Source organism: Suricata suricatta, chromosome 2 (genome assembly GCF_006229205.1).
Source record: "Suricata suricatta isolate VVHF042 chromosome 2, meerkat_22Aug2017_6uvM2_HiC, whole genome shotgun sequence".
NCBI lineage: Eukaryota > Metazoa > Chordata > Mammalia > Carnivora > Herpestidae > Suricata > Suricata suricatta.
In genome coordinates, this window is record NC_043701.1 from 103,482,697 (window position 1) to 103,507,024 (window position 24,328).

At 44.7% G+C, this 24,328-nt stretch overlaps 2 protein-coding genes, 1 long non-coding RNA gene and 1 other non-coding gene across 4 annotated transcripts in view; 2 read left to right on the plus strand and 2 right to left on the minus strand.

The window, feature by feature from the left end:
- Window positions 1–183: 183 nt before the first annotated feature.
- SPHAR (S-phase response (cyclin related)) lies at window positions 184–529 on the plus strand (the record flags this gene model as incomplete). Its single annotated transcript, XM_029931157.1, is given in 3 exon segments — window positions 184–216; window positions 218–256; window positions 258–529. Coding segments are annotated over 3 exon segments (171 nt in total), but the record flags the coding sequence as incomplete, so codon positions are not given.
- A 10,896-nt stretch (window positions 530–11,425) lies between these two features.
- Window positions 11,426–11,530, plus strand: LOC115286156. The gene has a single exon (XR_003905907.1). It is a non-coding gene; the product is annotated as a U6 spliceosomal RNA (small nuclear RNA).
- A 3,360-nt stretch (window positions 11,531–14,890) lies between these two features.
- LOC115284616 lies at window positions 14,891–17,279 on the minus strand. Its single transcript, XR_003905290.1, has 2 exons — window positions 17,076–17,279; window positions 14,891–15,911 (listed from the first exon to the last, which is right to left on the minus strand). It is a non-coding gene; the product is annotated as an uncharacterized LOC115284616 (long non-coding RNA).
- Window positions 17,280–22,818: 5,539 nt separating this feature from the next.
- Window positions 22,819–24,328, minus strand: part of CCSAP (centriole, cilia and spindle associated protein) — a 30,783-nt gene continuing 29,273 nt past the window's right edge. The window contains exon 5 of the mRNA XM_029919323.1: window positions 22,819–23,107. Coding sequence (XP_029775183.1) covers window positions 22,931–23,107 — 177 coding nt within the window. The 3' untranslated portion in view covers window positions 22,819–22,930. The remainder of the gene's footprint in view (window positions 23,108–24,328) is intronic.

Genomic DNA, 24,328 nt, shown 5'->3' on the forward strand with positions numbered 1-24,328 from the left:
TAAAAAGCATTCTTCACCTTATATATATATGTTCTTTCACTGTGACCTTTACCTGCAGGCTGATGGGCGAATTTCACTGCCTTTCAGTTAGAAGCTGCCTACTGCTTTTGTTGTCTTATTTAATCAACAGAGCACAGTGGCACTAGACACTCTGGAAAGTGACTTGGGTAAAAAATAATATCAGTATGTATCTGTTTTAGGCATTTTAATTTTGCTTTTTTTTTATGCCTGGAATATTTTGTTTCGAAAAATCAGAATATGAAGCAAATTCTCAGACTGAACTACTCCTTGGACCTTGGAAGAATGTTCGATTCAGCGTCTCATCTACGATAGTTTTGCAAGCTGCTCATTTCTGAACAGCTCTCTGCATGGGATAGCAGCATGTCTGTTCTACCATATTGGTTTATTCAAAAGCAAGAATTTTTAAAATAAGATGTTAACTTGGTTTATAAATGAGCCTATTAATTAAACCCAGGTACTGCATATAATTCCACATCCTTTGACCAATAAAAGTTGCTGGAGAACCAAACCACGGTGGTTCTTAATAAAGGCCTTTCAGGAAAAATAAAGAAGGGAGCTAATTTAGTATTGGTCAGTGGAGCATTTTCCAACACCCTCAACCAATTCTCTGATTCTCCAGAGAAACTGGGGGCTGGGGGTGGCTTACAAATCAGTCCCAATATTATATACCTGGAGACAGCATCAGATCCCACAGGTTACAGGCTTAGACTGCCTCACCCACCAACACACACACACCCCCCAACACACACACACACACACACACACACACACACACACCCCAGATGTCAGTCGCAAGTCTTGCCTATTAACCTGTGCTTCTGACCCAACAGCTAGAAATCTGAGGTTCCCAAGGACCCCTTGCTTGGGTTTGATGAATTTTCTAAAATGGCACACAAGAACTGAGAGAGAAACCATTTACTTGCTAGAATACTGAGTTGCTGCAAAGGATACAGAAGGGTACAGATGAGCAGCCAGATGAAGAGATAAATAGGACAGGTCCGGAAGGATCCCAAGCACAAGAACTCCTGTCCCCCTGGTGTTTGAGGTGCACCATCCTAGCACAAGGATGTGTTCTTGTTTATCAGCCCGGAAGCTCATCACATCCTGTTGTTCAAGAGCACAGTCTCCAGCCTTCACCCCACCAGTCCCGAGTTGAGGCAGTGGGGCTGAAACTTTCAGCCCCTCTAATCATTTGGTCTCTCTCGTGAGCCATCCTGGGGCTCACAGGACCCCGCCCTAAGTCACCTCAGCGTAAACTCCAAAAGTGACACTTTGTGACTAACAGCAGGCACCCCTATCATGGGAAATTCCAAGGGTTTTAGGAGCTCTGTCCTGGGATCAAGGCCGAAAACCAAATACATGTTATTATATCATTGTCTGGTAAATGTTATGTATAAAACTCCCACGACTTACTACATTTTCAGGATGCTCTCAGTTCACATTTCTAAAGAAGTATTGTTTCAGTCTTCCTAGAAAAATATTCTAAATTGTTTATTTTACAAGCCCAGCATTTCTTGAAAATGAGGGGAGCCCCATGTGGGAATCTGTATTAAAACTTTTTTGTGGCTTGTGTAAGAGTCTGTGAAGTCTTAAGGAAGAGTGATTCCTAGCAGATCAGTAATACTACTTCGCATGAGGAATCTGATGTTAAAATTAGAAATGTAAATGAGCAGTTCATACGGCGACCCAGCAGGTCATTTTTCTGACTAATTTATCCCTTTCTTTCTTTCTTTCTCTTTCTTTCTTTTCTTCTTTCTTCCTTCCTTCCTTCCTTTTCTTTCTTTCTTTCTTTCTTTCTTTCTTTCTTTCTTTCTTTCTTTCTCTTTCTTTCTTTCTTTCTTTCTTTCTTTCTTTCTTTCTTTCTTTCTTTCTTTCTTTCGAGAGGAGGATTAGAAGGACTTTAAAACACCTGTGAATTTTTTGAGACTTTTTCCGGTGCCACCTGTAAAGTGAATCTCTCTAAAGAGTACTCACTCTGCCTGTCCATGTACAGTCAGAACTTGTCCCAGCTGGCCGGCGCTCGGTTGATTCCCAGTTGTATGAAATTCTTCAGGGAGTTGTTTTAGGCTTTTCGAGAGATTTTCCGAGAACACTCAACAGATTCAGGAAGACCCGTGGCTAAGGAAGTGATGGCCATCACCCTCTCAGGTTGGAAAATACTACTTCTTGTGAGAAAATACCAGTGTGATCAGGGGATCTGTGCGTGTCTTTGTTTTATTGACCTTTGCCCCATATTGTAATGCTGTAGCATTTGGAAACATCCAAAGCATCTGTCATTTTACCCAAAAGTAGTTCGGGGTGCATCTCTGAAAAGAATTTGTTTGTGATTTTATCTTATTTTTTTAATGTTTTATTTATTTTTGAGACTGAGAAAGACAGAGCATGAGCGGGGAGGGGCAGAGGGAGAGGGAGACACAGAATCTGAAGACAGGCTCCAGGCTCTGAGCTAGCTGTTAGCACAGAGCCCGATGCAGGGCTCGAACCCATGAACGTGAGATCATGACCTGAGCTGAAGCCGGACGCTTAACCAACTGAGCCACCCAGGCACCCCTGTTTGTGATTTTATATAACAGCACAGCATTGGGAACTTCTTGAAAGATTTTGATAAAGCCGAGAGTGGTTATGTTGTTTCTCATCTTGCACTTATGTAAAGTTTTCTGCCATGTATTGAAAAGGCAAAATGCATATCTTTTGTACAGTGTTACCAGAGCATGTGGCTGACTGTACCGGAAGCGCTGTCCCTCAGCAGAACAGCAGGGCAGCTGGCCTGCTCCCCACAGCCAGCGTAGCGTCCACGGGAGTGCTTGGTGACCTTGTTGTGTTGGTTGTTCAGTATTTTTAGTATCACCTCTGCTGGTGCAATAACACGAGAAATGCTTCGTTCAAATCATCTTCATGTGTTTATATCCCAATATGAAGAATGCATTTAACTTTGACTTATGCTAACCAAGCAGGAGGTGGGTTGAGCCACATCCCAGACTTGCCGTGTTAGAGGACATGGTCCTTAAACTTCTGTGTAGATAAGCCTCTGCTCTCACACTCGTTTCTGGAACTTGTGGGTGATGTGTAAGTTTCGTTTTAAAGAAAGCTAGTGTTAAGTAAACAAAAACTAGTGTTAAGTAAACAAAATTGCTAAATTTCTGAGTATTTTGCAGCCCAAAATATGGAAATAATTGTGTTCACTGAATAAGGACCAGCTAATGATGTATGAAAGTAAAATGCTGATTTCTTTATGTTGGCTGGAGGGCCCTCAAATCATTGTACGTTGAATTTTCTTTTTTGTAAGTAATTCAGAGTAAGTCTCCCATATTATTCTCTTTTCCAGAAAAGTCATTGTAATAGTTTTCATGGCCATAAATGTACATTACATACCCCGTAGTACATATTATGCCCATCTCCTAGGGAGAATGGTGCTTTTATATGACACTCGTGTTTTTCTGAATGCCCCTGCTTTCTCACTGCCTCTGTGCCTTTGCATGGACTGTGTCCCTCACCTGGAACGCACCTTACTGACTCTCCCAAGTCAGGCTGTGGCCCTGTGGCCCTGTAGGGGGCAGTGTAGGACTCTGCTGGGAGCTTTCTCTAAGCCCCGGCCCACCCCTGGACACCTGCAGACACCCTCTGCTCCTGTCATTCTCCATCCTAACCTTTCTTTGGTATTGATTACATTTATCTATATGTGATCCTGATTTGTCTTCTCTCCTGGGCTAAGACCTCCCTGGGACAGAGCTGCCTTCTGTGCCTGGTGCCTGGCACACACGAGTGCTTGTGGAAAGGGCACCTGATGAGTCATGTCTGTCCCCCAAGGCTTTCTAAAGTACTTGGATGTCCAGTCTGTCCACTGCAAGGTCCCTTTTTTCAGGCTCCCCAAAATGGGGTCACATGATCCTGCTTAAGTTCCTTTTTGTCTGGGATGGAGTTTCATAACTCCCAGAGAGCCTCTCCAGATGCCATCACCAAGATGGCGAAGTAGAAGTCTCCAACAGAGATCAACTTAGACACCATTAGACAGCTGTCCACAAAATCCACTCCACGCGAGCTCAGTCCACTGAAGAGCTTCAGCAAAATGGGACAACCTGAGAATAACCACAAGAAAAGGGAAGGAAGAGCAGCTTCATTTTGCCTCCATTACCTCCTCCTCCACGCCGGCTCTGCTCAGCACCGAGACAGCTCCCCAGCCTGTTGGGGCAGCACACAAAGGCCCCACTTCAGTTTTCCCCCACCCAGACTCTAGCAACACTGAGACCTATGGGTTTGGCTAAGAATGAGGAAGGGGGGCAAGGGCTCTGGTAGCACCCAGTCTGCAAGAGTAACCATGGTGGCCAGTGACCTGCTCCACAGAGGACCCCAGCGGCTTTTGCACCCCTGCATGGACTCCCTACGGATTTCGTCCTTTTTCGCCCCAGGGCCAGATGCCTGAGTCCCTCTCTGCTCCCTCCCGGTGCCCCCACCAGAGCCCAGGATCTGCGCTGGCAGCCTGCCCAGGCCTCTACAGCTACATGAGTGCAAGAGGCCAGCCTGGATTCCCTTCACTGCCCCCCCCCCCCCGACCATAGATACTCCCACTGCCATGTGCACCCTGTGGCCAGCCCCCCACAGCTGCGCATTTGAAGACTGCCGGCCTCTCCTCACTGGCCGATTCCACAGCCATGGAAGTCCACACCAACAGCCAGCCACTCCTGGCTGCTTGCTTCTGGACCCACAGCTGGCCCAAGCCCTTGCTGTTGGCTCTGGCCCCAGCCCCTACCACCGCAAGGCACCTGCTGCTGGCCGCCACAGCCAAGTGTGTGCACACCGCCAGCCTGGCCAGCACTACTGCCTGTCCTGGTCCCTAGCTTCTCAACCTGGAGGCATCACTGAGGATCCCAACAGCCCTCAAAGCCACTGCAGAACCCCCACAGTGTTTGCCAAGGTCCATAGAGCTGATGCCATGGACTTCAGAGCAATGCAGCTTGAACCATTGCAGCAGACTGCACACCTTTGCAGTTGCTACCTGGCACTACTGGCCTTGGAGACACAGCATGTCCCAGCAGCCCCCACTCACAGGTGAAGGTCTTTCCTTACTGAAGTCAGTCCGTAAAGTCTGGAAGAGGTGACCGCCTCTTCAAATGACTACACAAGGTAATGGGTCACAAAGAATAGGGGGAACATAACACCACCAAAGGAATACCATAGACTTCCAATAACTGACCCCAAAGGAATGGAGATATATCAATCACCTGATATTTTGAATTCTCTAGAATTCAAAACAGTTGTTCTAAAGATGCTCAAGAGAACTACAAGAGAATGCAAAAGGTAACAAAATCAGAAAAATATAAGAACAAAATGAGTTAAACAACCTAAAAAAAAATTGGACCTGGAGAATACAATTACTAAACCAAAGAATTCAGTAGAGAGCTTCAGTAGCAGACTGGGTTGAACAGAAGAAAGAATCCATGAGCTTAAAGGCAGATAGTGTGAAACTACCCAGTCAGAGAAGCAAAGAAGGCATGAAAAGAGATGAAGAAAGTCTACAGGACTTCTAGGACACCATTAAGAAACAATTCATTCATCACCAGAGTCCCAGATGAAGGGAGGGAGAAAAGGGAGAATGCTTATTCAAAGCAGTGACTGAGAACTTACCAAACCTGGGGGGACCTTTGGACATCCAAGTTCATGAAGCTGATGAGTCACACCAAAACGTCTTCTCTAAGACACATCAAAGTGTCTAAAACCCTATCTCCTAGTTGCAGCCTACTCCCTTTCCAAAAGTTGGGTAATGAACATAGTCATCCAGTTATTTTACATTCTAGAGGGAAGAGCGTTGACTTTGGGGCAGCAGGTTTTGTTGGGATAGAATGCTGTGTACTCTTGGGCGGCCTCTTGATACCTTGCGGTACAGCCTGTGGGCAAACAGGCCGCCTAAGTACACTCTGACCTGCTGCTGCAGGCACTGAGCTTTAGGCTGCAGGGCTCTGAGAAGCCATTGAGCATATGATGATCAACAAGCCGGGGCACGTATCGGATTCTAGATCATAAATGCTGGAACAAAATGCTCTCCATTTTGTTAATCACATACCCTATTACAATTGACAGGTCCCCATGTTGGAGGAGCCAGAGCTATAATCAGATCTTGAAAACTCAGTACCTGCAGCCTCTCCAAAGGAGGAGAGGAATGGTAGCTTTCAGACTTTGTATTCTACTTAAATTGCTTCTACAGGCTTCTGCCTGGTTCTAAACACTCTCACCCTGTCTGAGCTACGAGAACTGTACTTTTGCACGTGGAGAAATCCAGTTGCCAAGTGCTCATTTGGTTGCTCACTGTCTCTCCAATCAAAGTACAGTGGTCCCCCCATTATCCACGGGTGTACATTCTAAGACCCCCAGTGGAAGTCTGAACCTGCAGCGAGGACTGAGCCCTATGTACTGTGTTTTCTCCTATGCATACATAGCTATAATAAGGTTTAATTTCTAAACTAGGCACGGTAAGAGAATGCCCAAATTGCCAGCATTACCTGTGCCTGGGGGCCATTATTAAATAAAATAGTAATTACTTCAACATTAGCACCATGGTACAGCAGCGGATCTGATAACCAAGCCATAGCTCAGTGACTAATGGGTAGGTAGCATGTACAGCATGGATATGCTGGAAGAAAGGATGATTCGCCTCTTGGGTAGGACAGAGCAGATTGGCACAAGATTTCATCATGCAACTTAATTTAAACCTAACGAATTATTTATATATGAAATTTTGCATTTGATATTTTTGGACTGGAGTGACCCCAGGTAACAAAACCACAGACGGCTGGCAGGACGGGTGGTGGTGGTGACCCCTGATTCTTTAAAAAGAGTTTACGGGGGCACCTGGCTGGCTTAGTCAGTAGAGCATGTGACTCTTGATGTGAGTTCAAGCCCCACATTCGGTATAGAGAGTACTTAGAAATAAAATTGGAAAAAAAAATTGTAAAGTTGGGGCACCAGGGTGGCTCAGTCAGTTAAGCGTCTGACTTCAGTTCAGGTCATGATCTCACAGTTTGTGGGTTTGAGCCCCACTTTGGGCTCTGTGCTGACAGCTAGCTCAGAGCCTGGAGCCCGCTTCAGATTTTGTGTGTCCTTTCTCTGCCCCCTCCCCAGCTAGCACTCTCTCTCTCAAAAATAAATATTTTAAAAAATTTTTTTAATTGTAAAATAAAAACGTTTATTTATGAAATTACTAGAAAACGTTTAGTTTGGCAAGCTCATTTTTAAAATTGTCAACTAAAATGTCCATAACAATAAAACCTTGAAAGGGCTTTGCCATTTTTACTACATTTAACACCTGATTTAACCTTTAAAACAGCTTTTTGCAGTTAGGGCCCGAAGGGCTGAGGGTAGGAGCCGGCCACCCCCTGGGAAGTGAACAGGAGGCCATGAGTGCAGGCTGTGGACCCCCCTGCATAGTAGTTGGAAAAGGCACTGGGATTTCTATTGATTGGAATCCTTTCTTCCCTCAAAATTTCAAACACATGTTTACTGGAATTTTAAGAACTACAAAAAATTTGTATTTTAAATAGTAAAAGTTGTTTTTGTCTTAAAAATAATCTTTAGTGGGGCGCCTGGGTGGCTCAGTTAAGAGTCCGACTTCAGCTCAGATCATGATCTCATAGTTTGTGGGTTTGAGCCCCGCGTCGGGCTCCATGCTGACAGCTGCTGAGCAGCTGAAGCCTGGAACCTGCTTCAGATTTTGTGTCTCCCTCTCTGCCCCTCCCCCACTAGTTCTCTCTTGCTCTCAAAAATAAACATTTAAAAAAAAAAAAACTTCAGTGCTAAATTGCTAGAGGTGGGGAAAATATGTCATCACTGAAACCATGTTTTGATTAAAAGAAAACCTTACAAGTTTGATAACTTGCTTTTTGGCCCTGCCTTCAGTACACAGCAAATACTAACAAGTTAAAAGTGCAGGCCTGGAAGCGCCTGCTAACTGGTCTTCCGAATGCTTGTCACAGTCATCGCTTGGCTTTTAGGAGCTGTCCGGTCCTGAAGGTGTTTGCAAGGTCAGTATTTCTTTGGTGAAGGGAAGAACGCCCTGGGAGGCCTGTGCTGATGGCTGTCGCCGCCTCATGAGTGTGTCCGCCACCGAATACCAGAGCTCGCATCCCTCCCTGTGACGTGTGAAAACACAGGAAGCATGTCCAGAGGCCACAGCCCCGTGCGGTGTGCGTGCAGTAAACCACTGACCCGGCTCGTCCTTGCCTGTGTGCTGCTTCTCGACTTCGTCTTTGAGCAAGAGTGAAAGAAAAATTGGTTACTTAGGATTTTTTTCCCACGTGATCTATAACGATCAGATTATTCTTATATAGGCGCTCACCTGCTGCTTCAGACTTTTACCGAATGCATCTAGTGGCCCCAACAGTAGCCCCAGTCCGGTGTTTGTTCTTAAGGTTCTTCTGTTGACCCAAGATTTTACCCACATGTCGGGTCTCTTCTGTCACTGGGTGGCGCCGCACGGCAAGAATCCTCTGTTGCGGGTAAAGTAAAAGTCCAGTTCCAGTTCAGTGGGTGTTGTAGAGAGCAGGAAGGGTGGCCGGAATCAGGCACTGGTGCGCATGGGGCAAAGGCCCACGCAGCAGGTGGCCACCAGGGGAGGCTCCTGGCCGGAAGCAAGCGTTTGACTCCAATTTCCCAGGGTTCCACTCAGTAACAAGGCTGCACAGACACCAGGAAATGCCCCAGTTCTGACATCCTGAAGCCATAAGAATGGGAGAGCGAAACCCATGTTGTCATCAAGGATATTAGTCAACACCTACACCATAAAAACAATAAAAGGTAAATTAATGGCAAGGTCAATGTTTAGAAGTAATTGCTCTTGCCCAGATCAGACTATCTGTCATAATTCAACACAACCAGCATCTCAAGTTTACATTGAAACTATACACACATAGCAAGGTCCCTGCTCTGGCAGCCCCGTGCATAGACTAAGAGTTAGCAAGGGCGCCGGGGGTCTGTGATTCAAGACCTGTGCACTTTCCTTTCTTCATTGCTCCCCTTGTAGGTCTAGTTCATGGTCAGAGGCAGGCCGAGGCCGCTGTGCTCCCCTGAGAACTCCCTCGGCCAGCACCACCGCTGCACTCATGCATATGCCGGGAATGCTTAAGAGGGGAACTGCCATGTCAAAGATGTGTTCCTTTTTAAAACCTGATTAGGCCAAATTGCCCTCCAGAGAACTTAGGCCAATTTACACTCCCACTCACAGAGCATCTTAAATCCACACTTTAGAAAAAAACAACAAGATTTATAGTTTCTCATTATTAACCTGGAAAAGGTTAGTCTTCTTAGTGAAAAGTCAGGATTTATATCTCACTATTCAAAAATCTCAGTGTAGGGGCGCCTGGGTGGCTCAGTTCGTTGAGCATCTGCCATCAGCTCGGGTCATGGTCTCACGGTTCGTGAATTCAAGCCCCGTGTTGGGCTCCATGCTGGCAGCTCAGAGCCTGGAGCCTGCTTCCAATTCTGTGTCTCCCTCACTCTCTGCCCCTTCCCTGCTCACACTCTGTCTCTCTCTGTCCCTCAAAAATAAATAAATGTAAAAAACAAAAACAAAAACCTAAAAAAAAGTCTCAGCGTATACTTCATAACAGCGCTGCCCGGACAGCCAGAAACTGCTATTTGTGGAGTAAAAGTATACTTTCTTCCCGACTGCTACAGTATTTATGGAAAAGCTAAAATGTAACAAAGACTAAAGAACCTTCAGTGGAAGGACATGTCTTTGGAGAGGGGTACTTAGTTTGTGTTATCTCTAGGATGTCTTTATATAACTAATACATTCTTATGGTTCAAAAATCAAAAGGTATGAAACATAAACACTGGAGGGGTGCCTGGGTGGCTCAGTCGGTTAAGCGTCCGACTTCAGCTCAGGTCATGATTTCGCGATTCGTGGGTTCGAGTCCCATGTCGGGCTCTGTGCTGACAGCTCAGAGCCTGGAGCCTGCTTCCGATTCTGTGCCTCCCTCTTTCTCTGACCCTCCCCTGCTCCCACTGTCTCTGTCTCTCAAAAATAAATAAAAAACATTAAAAATTGAAAAAAACAAACACTGGCGTCTCTCCCCAACCACTACTCTGGTCCCTCCCTCCCTCTGTAGGTAACTACTGGCTAGTTCGTGCATCCTTCCAGTTTCTTGATGTAGATACAGATAGTTTTATTACTCTTCTTTCTTAAACAGAAGGTAACATGTGCCCTACTGTCCATCTCTACTGTATCCTGGAGCTCTTGGCCTTAACACTGCTTTCTGCTTCTCACTAAAGGCTCATAAGGTCCCATTGTGTGCACAGACCATGTTTTCTTTAACCAGTTCCTTACCGATAAACAATTGGGTCATTTCCAATCCTCTGGTTCTTTTGAGGTAATTCCTAAATGTCTAATTAATGACAGCATTGTTAATTTCTCAGTCCTCACCTACATTCTCCTTCCCTCATTTATCAGAAAAAGTAATAGCATCCTTTCCAGTTTAACCCCTTTCCTATATATAGGCAAGAACCATTTAGAAAATTTGATGGAAGGGGGAAAATCCAGCAAGAAATGTGCAAGACATTTTTGCTGAAGACTACACAAATAAATATAAGAAGACTAATTTAAATGGAGACACCCTATATTTGGGGATGGAAAGACTCAGTATTGTTAAGATATGAATCCTTCAAAATTAGCAAATTTAATACAGCCTAATAAAACTCCCAGATGGGGGCACCCGGGTGGCTCCAGTGACTGAGCGTCCGACTTTGGTTCGTTCAGGTCAGGATCTCATGGTTTATGGGCTTGAGCCTCATGGCCGGCTTTGTGCCAACAACTCAGAGCCTGGAGCCTGCTTCAGATTCTGTGTGTGTGCGTGCGTGTGTGTGTGTGTCTCTCTCTCTGCCCCTCCCCTGCTTTCATTCTGTCTCTGTCTCTCAAAAATGAATAAACATTAAAAAAAATTTTTTTAAACTCCCATATGGAATTTTAGAATTTGTTAAGTTCATTCTAACATTCATATAAAAAAAAGAGAAGATTGCCAAGAAAAGCAAAGAACAAGATGGACGTAGAGAGACTTAACAACAGCAGACACCAAAGTACACTGCAAAACTAAATTAAAACAGTGGTGTGAGCTTAGATGTAGACAAATTGAACCCTAGAAGAGGGGGCATCTAGAAACCCCACACATCTACGGCGATGTTTGTGAAAAACCTTAATGTGACAATTTACATGATCAGTAAGGGCTCTTCACTAGAAATGTGAAGTCCATTTACTACTCATCTAATTAGGGGAAAAATAATTCCATTTCTACCTCAGATTCACCAAAAAATTCATTCCACTTGGGTTAAAACTCTGAAAGCAAAAGGCAAGTTTGTTACTTTTTTAAGGCACTGGGAGAATATACAGAAATTTTTTAATGATCAAGGGGTGAAGTTTGCATTTGCGTCGGCAGCACATAACACTAAAATTAGAACCATGCAGAGAAGATTAGCCTGGCCGCAGCTCAAGGCTGACACACAGAGAAGTGGAGTGTTCCACATTAAAAAAAAAAAAAAAAAAAAAAAACGAAAAACAAACACAAAGGGTGAATCTCTCTAAAGGGGTCACAGATCCCCCATGTGTAAAGAAAAGGTTTGAGGCTTGACTCTGCAGATTCATATTTCCTGTAACACAAAGGAAAGCATCATGGGCGATGTACAACATATTTTACAACATATTTAACAGAAGATTAATGTTCAGGGATCCTGACAAGCTAGACAGACAGAAATGGACGTTAAAAAAAAAGTAGTGTGTTTTTTAGTTTTTCCAAAATATTTTTAAAAGATTCATGAAGTATATAACAGGATATTTATCAACAAAATGATGATTAATAAACATGAAAAAGATGCTAACCTCACAATTATCAAGTAAACTGTAAATCAACCACATTTTATTCCTGATATTGGTAATATATGACTGTTTCTTTTTGTCCGTCTGGGGAGATGTTTATCAATTTTAACGTTCCTTTTGAAATACCTGCCATTTATTTTCTCTATTTTTGTTTTCAATGTCATTGATTTCTACTCTTTGTCTTTCATTCTACTAGATATGGGTTTATTTTGCTCACCCTTTCCCGGTGAATTACTTCATATGTTTTACCCAGTTTACAGCATAATGTACAGAGTTTTTGAATCACTGTGTTGTACACCTGAAACTCATGTAACATGTATTTTGTTTATTTAGCATTTTATTATAACTATATTTTAATTTTTTTAAGAAAAGGGAGAGACTTCTGGGGAGAATGGCAGAGTAGGAGGACTCTAGACCCACCTCATCCCATGGATACAACTAAATGACACATCGGTGTAAATAACCCCGAAAAGCAATCCAAAGATTGTCAGAACAAACTTCACAACTAAAGGTAGAGAAGAGGCCACATAAAGGAGGGTAAGAGGGTCAAGATTTGGGAATTAAATGGACTCTTGAGACTGTTCCTGGGAGGGAGGGATGCCGTGAGCATAGAGAGGGGAGAGAAACAGACCCCACACCAGGGGACCCACACAAGGAAGGTGAATCCCCATAACATTTGGCTTTGAAAATCAGAAGGGCCAAACTTCATGAATTCTTACAACCTGTGGGACTGAAAACTTGGACTTAAAAAAAGAAATCAGTGGGCTCACCTTTGGGAGAGCAAGTGGGCAAGAAGAAGCTGAGTCCCCACCCACAATAGGGATGCCCGGGGGAATCATGGCTAAGTGCTCCTTCGACTCTCAGGTCATTATCTCACGGTTCATGAGCTAAAGCCCCAAGCTGGGCTCTATGCTAACAACTCACATACTGCCTGGGATTCTCTCCCTCCCTCTCTCTCTGCCCCTCTCTCGCTCATTCTCTCTCTCTCTCCTCTCTCTCTCTCAATAAATAAATAAATATTAAAAAAAAAAAGCACAACAAATAACCTGCGGAGATGGTGCAGCAGTTTGAAAAACACCAAGGGCATAAGAGAGGGAGAGTTACGTGCTCATCTTTGAGCATGTCCCCGGGGACAGAAATCACAGGGGAATTCCTCCAGGAATAAAGGAACCGGCAGGCACCATTTCCCTCCTCCACCCCACCCCCACCCCACCCCACCCCACCCCGCATAAACACACAGCCCCTGTGGAACTTGCTACCTAACTTACTAACACTGCTGCTGCCCCCACCCACTTGGGACAGCCTGCCTCAATCCAGCCACTGGGACAGGAGGGAGGGGCCCCCCATGCCCCCCTGCCCTCCACCACTACCCTCTGTGCTGTATGTCAGTGGACCCACCCTCTCCAATACACTTGACCAGAGTCCATCACGCAGTTTCCCAGTCCTGAGAGGAGTGCGAGCAGTCCCTACAATGGCCAGCCCAACTCCACAGTGACTCCTGCCCCAGAGAAAGAGAGAAGGAACCGCACACACTGGTCAGATGGAGCCCCCGGCCGTAGACTAGAGGCACCCAGCCCATCTGACCTCGGGCCCCACCCACCAACAAAAGCTTCCCAGGGGACAACACAAGGAAAGTGTCCCCAAAGTTTAGTGCTACTGAATGCCTGGCCTGGTCTGACTCAAGCCCAAGGTGTCCCCAGACCGGCCCACTAAAACCACGGGGAACAAACGCTGCCCTCAGCAGGCCAAGAGAGCTGTTGCAGGTGATGACTGAAGGAGAGAGCTGCTCGCCCCAGGCGGGGCACACAGTACCCATAGGAGAAACCCAGAACCAACAGGGCCTGGTGAACGGGGGACCCTGCACAGCAGGGCACTGCAGGACCCCTTCTTCATAAGTGCAGGAGGTGTAGCTGTCTTTCCTCACACACAGAAACAGAAAGACAAAATGAGGAGACAGGGGAATATGTCCCAAACAAAAGAACAGGGACAAAATCAGCAAGAGACCTAAACAAAATGGAGATAATATGTCTAAGAGAATTTAAAGTCATGATCATAAAGATACTCACTGCGGCGGGGGAGGGGGGGCTGGGGTCCTTGGTTGGTTGAGTGTCCAGCTTTGGCTCAGGTCATGATCTTGCAGTTCATGAGTTCAAGCCCTGCACGGGGCTCGCTGCTATCAGCACAGAGCCTGCTCCGGATCCTCTGGCCCCTGTCTCTGCCCCTCCCCCAGGTGAACTCTCTCCAAAATAAACACTAAAAGAAAAGATACTCACTGGACTTGAGAAAAGAGTGGAGGACATCAGCAAGACCCTTAACAATGGGATAAAAAGGAACCAATCAGAGATAAAGAACACAATAAAATAAATTAAAAATATACTAGATGGAACAGTTTACCAAATGAACCAGAAGAATGAATCAGTGACCTGGAGGAAAGAGAGTCATGGAAAGTAGTAAAGCTGAGCAGGTAAGAGAAAAAAATATATGTAAAATGCGGATAGATTTAGGGAGCTCAGTGATTCCATCAAACATAATGATATTTACATCATAGGGATCCCAGAAGAAGAAGAGAGACAAAAGTGGGCAGAAAATTTATTTGAAGTAATATCTGAAAACCTCCAGGGCACCTGGGAGGCTCAATGGGTTAAGTGTCCACCTCTTGGTTTCAGCTCAGGTCATGATCTCACAGGCTGTCCATTTCCACAGGTTCCATTGTAGTGTGGGGGAGGAGTGTGAGCAATCCAATCTCCTCTCGGACCTTACCTTACTCTTCTTATTTATTTAATTTTTCACTCCACTCTTTTTAAATGAGGAGGTTGGATTATATGAGCTCTAAGCCCTAACCTTGATTCTAGCACCGTAAGAATGAAGTTCACTTCAAAGTGAGTTACAGCAACATGAACAGACCTCAGATTTTCCCTCACCCAAAGGGAAAATAAAAATGACGGACATGTTTAAAGAATGGTTTTGATCATACTAAATTGCTTGAGTGGCTCACAGAATTCGGGAAAACTTTACTTACGAGATTATTGGTTTATTAGAAGAGGCTAGAACTCAGGAACGGCCGGATGGAAGAGGGTGTGGAGTTGCCATGCTCTCTGGGCGCACCCCTGCCCCCACATCTCCATGTGTTTATCAACCCAGAAGCTCTCCAAACCTTGTCCCTTTGAGTTGTTACGAGGCCTTGTTACACCAGCGTGTGACTGATGACTGGTCCTTGGCGAATGAACTCCATCTCCAGCCCCCCCCCCCCCCCCCAGAGGTCAGGGCAGAGGCTCCTCGGGCAGCCAGCCCCCCTCCTTGGATTATTTCCCAAAGTCACTTCATTCACACGGATTCCAGGTGTGGTTGAAAGGGGCACACCTTTCACCTTGGAGCCTCTGGAGCTCTTTCGGGAACTGAGGGTCAAAGACCAAACATTATGGCTGCTCCTTCCTCACTCCCAATGTCCCAAGTTCCCTCTTCTGTCTGAAGCACATCTTTTGGCTCTTGCTTTAAAGCAGGTCTGCTGGCCATCAGTTCATCCACCTTCACCTGAGAATGTCTCAGTTTGAGCTTCACTCCTGACAGATACTCCACGGGATCTAGAATCCTGAGTTGACAGTCATTTTCAGCACTTTAAGGAAAGTGTCGCTTGTTCTTGCCTCCATAGTTTGTGATGAAAACACGGACTGTCATTTGAATTATCCCCTATAAGTGATGTCTCATTTTCTCTGGCTGCTTTCAAGATGTCTTTTAGTTTCTAACTGCTTGTGATGTGTCTGACTTGGATTCCTTTTGTTGGAGCCTGTTTCCCATTCCCTCAGCTTACTTGGGAGGCTGTCAGCCACCGTTTCTGCAGATGTTTCTCTTCTCATTCTGTGACTCCTGCTGAGGGGGATTTGGGGTGACGGTGGGGTTCGTGGGGTCTGGAGCCAACGGCCAAGAAAGAATTCTTGAAGACGTCTTTGGTACAAAAGGTGAGTTTATTAAAGCGCTGGGACAGGACTCACGGGCAGGAAGGGCTGCACTGCGGTTGTGCAGAGTGACTGCGTAGATGCTGTGGAGTTTGAGGGGAGATAAAGTCAAGAGGAAGTTTCTTAAAGGGATTTCTTCATGCTTAAAAGGATTTACAGATTACTGGAGGCCTAGCTGTTGTCAGGCTGAGGTGCTTTTTCCCTCTAGTGAAGCACTATTATTAAGATAGTAGGGAGTTCCTTCCTGGAGGTGAGGCCATTGATGATATATTTGTAAACTGACGGAGACTATCAGTTTTACCATTTGTCTTCTGTCCTTTTCTTTGTTCCTGGGCAGCCAGGAGCGCCTGAGGAATATCACACATATCCCACCTTGGTGTGTGTGTGGGCAGGGGGTTGTGCTAGCTGGCGCTTGGTCCTCAACTTGCCTTGTGGTCCCTCATCACTAGACACGACATTGAAATTTTTCCTTTCTTCTCTATTGATCAGATTGGATGATTTGTATTGATCTATATAGTAATGCCAGGAATTTTGAATTTTACATGAGGAACTGGGAGCAAATCCTATGGAGAGTGTGGGTCTTTGTTTTAGCAAGTTATCAATCCAGTTAGGTTTGGGCCATAAGTTCTGTGAGTGTTGGTTCTAATGTCAGTTCGGTTTTCAAAGCCTTTACAGCGCTGTTTGGATCTGGCACCATCTTGGGAGCAGTGGGGAGATGCGGAGAGGAATCTACCCATGAGCTCAGGTCTCACACGTGTTTGGTATGGTGCCCAGCGAGAACAGGTGGGCAGGTCAGGGCTGAGCCAGAGCTCAGAAAGAACTCTGTGAAGTCACTTGTGTGAGCTCTTCCCTCCCTACTCTCTCCAACGCTTCCTGGGCCCGCTGGCCCTCCACGTCCAGCCGCCCTGCAGCTGAGCCCTTTCCTTCCAAGAGGAAGAGGATCGCACAGGCTCAGCGCCCCCGCCTTGGGGTTGATCTCTACCTAATGGACAAGAAATTCCCTTCCGGAAACATGGAGACGACAGAGGGCAAGCAGCCGGCATCTTCCTTGCTCTTTCTGGGCCCCTAGCACTTCTGCTTTTGTCCCTTGAGCCCAGCTTCTATAGGGTCTCTGCCCCACTGTGCTCACTTTTGCACGGGGGGCGGGGGGGGCGTGTGCATCCGGCGAAACCGGAGGGATGCAAAGCTGCCGGCTCACCGCCTCAGGGGTGCTTAGAATCCTCCCCACCCTTCTCGGGGCTACTGACCTCTTTAGGTTACCCAGCGGGTGTGCTGCGCGTTTCTGTCAGGGCTCTGGAGCCATGGTCACCGAGAAGAGGGGGTCACTCCACGTCACCTGGACCACAAACCTCCCCGCGATGTCGGGAGGATGATACAGACTGTAAGGCACGATCACACGTCTGTGCACTGAAGACAGAGCCTACGCAACTCCATAGGTAACGACCTGGTGAAGGCTGGTGAAAGAGGGCGCAGAGTTTGGTGCGGGGGCACTGCTCAAAGAACAGCCATTTTCCCCTCTATCCCTCTTTTTTGTTTTTTTTTTAAGTAGTTTATTGTCAAGTTAGTTTCCATACAACACCCAGTGCTCTTCCCCATAAGTGCCCTCCTCCATGTCCATCACCTCTTTTCCCCCCTCCCCCTTCCCCTTCAACCCTCACTTCGTTTTCAGTATTCAATAGTCTCTCAAGTTTTGCGACTCTCTCTCTCCCCAACTCTTTCCCTCTTCCCCTCCCCCTGGTCTTCCATTAGGTTTCTCCTGTTCTCCTGTTAGACCTATGAGTGCAAACATATGGTATCTGTCCTTCTTTGACTGACTTATTTCGCTTAGCATGACACCCTCGAGGTCCATCCACTTTCCTACAAATGGCCATATGTCATTCTTTCTCATTGCCATGTAATACTCCATCGTGTATATATACCACATCTTCTTGATCCACTCATCAGGTGATGGACATTTAGTCTCTTTCCATGTTTTGGCTATTGTTGACAGTGCTATGAACACTGGGGTACATGTGCCCCTATGCATCAGCACTTCTGTGTCCCTTGGGTAAATCCCTAGCAGTGGTATTGCTGGGTCATAAGGTCTATCCCTCTTTTTGAATGATTTTAACCATGCGCGTATTATTGCTTTTTTAATTTTCAAAATAGGAAGATGTGGGGGAAAGACTCGGAAATATTTATAGTTCAACTCAAAGTATATACAGAAAGGACCATTTCCTGGGTGTAATGTCTCTTGTTAACACTGGTCTGGGGGAAAAGTCCATTCAGGAGCCGATGTGATCATACATCATACACACAGCCCCTGATGCACTAGTCAGAAGTATCTCCCCCGGGGGACTGCTGGTAAAGCAACTTCAGCTCAGGTCATGATCTCGCAGGTGGTGGGTTCAAGGCCTGCGCTGGGCTCTTTTGCTGACAGCTCATAGCCTGGAACCTGCTTCAGATTCTGTGTCCCCCTCTCTCTGCCCCTCCCCTGATAGTGCTCTGTCTCTCTCTCTCAATATAAATTAAGATGTTAAAAATTAAAAAAAAATATTTCCCACATAACAGAAGTTTCAGCCCACCATATTAAGTTTACTCACATTTTTCAAAGTAATTGCAATATTAAATATAAGCTAAAAGCAAATACAGAGTTCTTAGAAAAGACAACCGTAAATCCTCCTTGCCTGAGCTTGGTGATTGTAAGCGCCCCCGCCTCGCTCCTCCAGAATGTTAACGTGAAGGCGGTCCTCCACAGGACACAACACACCGGGCTGTGGGCTCTTCTCAAGTAGTTTTACTAACTATAAAAGAAATCCAAAGAGAGGCGTCTACTGTCTTCATGCAGGTGTCCTGACTTGCAAATGGAAATAAGCATTAAAGGAGCAACTTACTTCCATTTCACACTACGCTTGAAGGGAACGAATCTGGGTGAATAATCTAGACATAGCTCCTTGCGCAGAATTTGGTATTAAGCATAAACTTACACTGTATTACTCCCTATTCACTCTGGTGTCAGAAAAATGCATTTCAAATGCAAACATTTTGAAATGATCAGGTCACATTTTTAGTATCGCTTTTTAAATATCATTTAGTCACCGGACTATAGTGAAAACCTTATGAGTCGGGCATTAGCATTTTAATATCAAACCAAATATAGAATCAAGATACACATTAGCACCATTTTGTATCGAGTCCAGTGTAAAACTATCCACTATTTTTTACTCAGTCAACAAAAGTTGTTTTCACTTCTAACATATGGTTTGCCTCTCTCCTTGCCAATATTTTTGAATATTTTAAATACCAAGTACTATAACATTCTATGTTTAAAGTTTATGCTCAGTACAGCATTTCAAGTTAAAGGAGGAGGTATCACTATAGATTTTTTTTTTAACTCTGCCAATTGCACAAAACTCTGTTTTGGGAAGAAATTTTTTTTTTTTTTTGGCAGGGGTCGGGGGAGGTGACTTCTAACAACACACAGACACCTTTCTTTCGTGAAGTTAACAGTTTGAATGACCTCACATAAACACCTTTTAAGTTATTAGCAATTTTTATTTACTGAAACAATGACAAAGCGATTACATATGAAGTGTCATAAATAGGCGCCTACTACATCATGAGCAATCAAGATAATCTATACCCTATTATACCTTTAGTAAACTTTTAGAAAAAGTATATATGTACTTAGAAATGTTATGGCGGTGGAGAAGTTTATATATATAGGAGTATATGTGTGTGTTTATATACATACATACATACATACATATATATATATATATATATATATAAAACCAGAGGTACCAAATATTATGATACCTCCTAAATAACAGCAGCCTCTTAGGTTTAAAATGAAAGAACAGGGGTGCCTGGGTGGTTCAGTCAGTTAAGTGTCCGGCTCTGGAGTTTGGCTCAAGTCATGATCTCATGGTTAGTGAGTTCGAGCCCCACATCGGGCTCTGTGCTGGCAGTGTGGAGCCTGCTTGGGATTCTGTCTCCCTCTCTCTGTCCATCCACTGCTTGCTCTCTCTCAAAATACATAAACATATTTCAAAATATTTTTTTTTAAAAAGAATAGATTCCTATTTACTTCTCATTTGCCTTGGTCCAGCAGAGTGCTAGATTTCTGCAGTATCCAATGACTGCTTTTAATAAAAATAATGCAAAAACCACGTTTATGGCAAACTTTTAATTTTAAAATCAGAATTTTAAAGAGTCTTATGTAGCAATTACTTTATTATTTTATATTCTCACTGGATTCTTGGTTTCAAGCTTTTCAACATGAAAGGTAATTTTATTTTTTTTATTTATTTTTTATTTTTTTAATGTTTTATTTATTTTTGATACAGAGAGAGAGCATGAGAGGGGGAGAGGCAGAGAGAGGAGGAGACACAGAACCAGAAACAGGCTCCAAGCTCTGAGCTAGCTGTCAGCACAGAGCCCGATGCGGGGCTCGAACCCACGAACGTGAGATCTGACCTGAGCCGAAGTCAGAGACTTAACCGACTGAGCCACCCAGGTGCCCTGAAAGGTAATTTTAAACTATCTTGCTGTCTTCCAAGTTGTCCCAAGAATAAGAAACATGATTACAAGAATTAAGAACATTAGTTTCTAGAATGAAGGAAAAAGTCAGACCATCAAATTGTTACCACTCAAAACACCTCATGGGCTATAAAGGTGATTTTTACCCCTAACAAGACACCCCAACCAACTAATGAGTTGGACATGGGAAGGGAACTCACTGTTAATTCAGACTGATTTATTCATTGTTCATGCACGGTAAAAGTGCTTTTAAAATAATGCTCATCTGTTCTCTACTTAAAAGGGGGTAGGGGCGCCGGGGTGGCTCAGTCGGTTAAGCCTCCAACTTCGGCTCAGGTCAGATCTCACGTTCGTGGGTTCGAGCCCCGAGTCAGGCTCTGTGCAGACAGCTAGCTCGGAGCCTGGAGCTTGCTTTCGGTTCTGTGTCTCTTTCTCTCTGCCCCTCCCCCTCTCATGCTCTGTCTCTCTCTGTATCAAAAATAAATAAAACATTAAAAAAACAAAAAAAAAAGGGGGGGAATTGGCCAATACTGCCTTTGAGGTTTTATCTCCATCTGGAGTTTTCAGTAGTAAGCACATTAAATATGAGTCTGTTTCCTAAAGGGGAGAGAGAGTCCAGCTTGGTCAAAGCCTAGAGAAAGCTGGGTTTCTAAGGCGGCCCGTCGGCATTGAACCTGAGCTACCCTCAAGGCTATCTTCCAAAGATTGTCCGGTGCAACAGGAGCGCTTGAGCGGATGGTCACACACAAACATGCAGGAAGCGCTCTGGAAGGAACCGTTTTCACCCAGCCGCACGCTCACAACGCCACATTAACTTCATCTTTAGGTACCTGCAGTGTTGAAGGACTTTAAGAATAATAATTACAGTAACATCCACCAGGATCACTAGCAGGGTTGTTTGGGACGAACACACAGAACTTCCTGTTAAATACCCAGCTCAAGGATTAGGAGAGCTCTCTGTGTAAAACAATTCACCTCAAAACGATGCAAATATTTAAAAAGTCTATTTCTTAAAGCTTATACAGTTGTAAGGTGACATCATGTGAAGATTTTATGTGGAATAAAACATATTTGTGTTCTAAACATTGACTAGAAGGGCCTGGTTGGCTCAGTCTGTAGAGCATCGTGATTTCAGGGTCGTGAGTTCCAGCCTACTTTAAAAAAAAAAAAAAAAAGCAAAAACTGACAACACTTCAAAGATCCAGAGTAAAAATATCAAAGGAATGTTCAACTAACACCTAATAGCAAATTTTATTCACCCATCTACAGGCAGTAACCTGGCCTAGGCAAGGGACCTCTGTTCTCTCTTACAGAGAATTCACTTCTTCCTTCCCGTAGATTCCTCATGACCTGGACAGAAACCAGCATTCCTTAAAACCACTTTGTTCTACTCAAAAGCCATGGACCAGGGCAGGGGCACTTTATTTACATACTCAACATCGGGCCTCGACACACACCTCCATTGTCTCATTCCACTGGCTAGGAATCCGGGAGTACTGCGTTTCAGCAGAAGTCTGAACAATGTACCTCGGCACGGCTTTGTTATGGATGAGTTCTGTAGAGGAGAAGGTGGAGAGAGTAGGGGTAGGCCCCTCTCTAACGGGTATATGGATAGCATCTCCCAACGAGCGAAACTCAACATCATTTCATGAAACTTCACATTATAAGACCTAAAGGTCATTGCCAACTCTTTGAGAAGAAGCAAAAGTCCACAGTGCATATATGCCAAAAGGCTGGACTGCAGCAAGGAGCTGATTCCCCACTATGTGCTAAAAAAACAAAAAAAAAATTGCAATAATAAAAAAATGTTTCAAAAATAGGTTCAGAACTACTCTACACACACCACACACCAACACTTCATTTATTGGAATGCATTTGATCTATTGAAATATGTAAGAAATAGAAAGTGCCTAGGGAGGACAATTTAAAGAGAACCGAGGACCCTCGCCCAGCCCAGATAGTTCTTAAATATCCCAGTCTGCACAGAGTGGTGCCGAAATTGAAACACAAGGAAGTTTACTTTTTCAGGAACTACCAAAGTTCTGGCTTCACTACACAAGGAATCAACATTGGTGTCAAAACACACTTTTGATGAGCAAGTCTTTCACGGAGAAAACTACACATAAGGAAAATGAGTCTTAAGCTGCAAGCTGGAAGGATTTTCCCAGCTCTGGAATCTGGAAAGTTATTCAGAACGGGATGAAAATAGGCTCTGGCTAAACTGACAGAGAATACTGAATGTTAAGCATCAATAGCCATTTAAAGGCATTCGGTGTCGGTATCTGAAAAGATTAAGATGCTTTAAAACAAAAACCCTTATAAGAATATCAAATATTAGAGACTTATCCTCATAAATAACCAAATGTCTATGGCTTCAACTGTCGCCCTACTGCTGAGGTAGGTGACCAGGGCTCGTCGAAATAGACCAACCTTCTGGAAATTCCCCACAAGAAACCTTGAATGATCAGCTGGCTTCTTAAACCTATGTCTATTTTCCATTAATGGTTTTTCTTTTGTTTTATTTCTCCCGTCTCTCATGTACACTCTTTTGAAGAAGCTGTCCAGGTAACGGTTTCGGCCTTTATGCTCGCGCCGAGTAGCATCTCATATACTCTGTCATCCATGGGTTCTCTGAGGGGGAAGGCTTTATCTTTCTGGTTTTCTCCACGTCTACAGAGTGGGCGCGCTGCCTCTGTGCCACCAGTTTCCTTTTTTCCACCTGTCTTCTGTTCTTGGCTCGTAACGCTGATTCATGAATCTAAATTACTCAAAAATTTTTTAAAAATTAGTATTACTTCCAAAATAAAAGTAATCACTTATGTGGCTTTTATACTAATTTTCCAGAATATTTGTGATGAAGCTCCTCCCCCACCACCCCTAAGGTCACCAGAAGCCGGGCAGGGGCCAGCCCAGCTTTACCATATCCGGTTCTGGGTATAACAGCTCCTCCAGAAAAACCATTCCCTTGCCTGTTGTCAGTGACTATGACACTAAACACTAAAAAACGTACATTAAATTTTGGATATAAATGGTAAGTAAGTGACTAATCTGCTTCTAGGAACTGGCTCTGGAAAATTACTGAAAATGCTTCGCATTAGGCCTGGATAAGTATTCCATTAAAGGACTTTTACCGCTTAAGACGTTTCATGCTACAGATCAACTCTGTTAGACCTAATCCCGTGCAATGGCCAGAGTCCTTTGTTAAACCACAGCGTCACTGCCTCAAATGTCACTGCAAATAACGCCATCTGCTAGGGCTCACTGGGAAGTCTGCTCAGTATTTGATTGCGGTTGTTTCATCAGAATTCAAATTCTTTGTACTTTCTGCTTCTTTTCATTCATGTTTTGCTTTAAGCCGAATTAGTAGTGTCGAAGCTAACGTAAATGATTGCTTTGTGGCTCCAAACATGAAGACCTCTGGTCAGACATGTTCTCAGGACCAAGGAAGAGGACAATTAGGGGCATCTTGGTGGCTAAGTCAGTTAAGTATCTGACTTTGGCTCAGGTTGTGATCTCACGATTCGTGGGTTCAAGCCCCAGATTGGGCTCTGTGCTGACAGCTCAGAGCCTGGAGCCTCCTTCAGATTGTGTTTCCCTCTCTCTCCCCAGCTTGTGCTCTCTCTCTCTCAAAAGTAAGTAAATAAACATTAAAAAAAAAAAAAAGAGGCAACTAAGGCTCCAATGAGTAAAAGGCCCTGGATGAGCAGGGAAAACACAATCATCCGAATTTAACTCGAAGAGCCAACGGAAATCTACAGTAGGGGCCGAGAACTACAGAACCAACCTAGCAAAGGAGAGCAGGGGAGTCCAGCAGCACCAGTTATCAAAGCCACAGGATCCAGGAAGCTGTCAAGAGGCCCACGGCATCTCCACATACAGCCACCTGCCCCGGCTGGGCTCCTCCTCTGCACCTGCGGGCCCCCCAGGAACGTGCAAACCCTGACTCTGGCTACTTCTTCACCTGGCTCCGTGTTGGTAA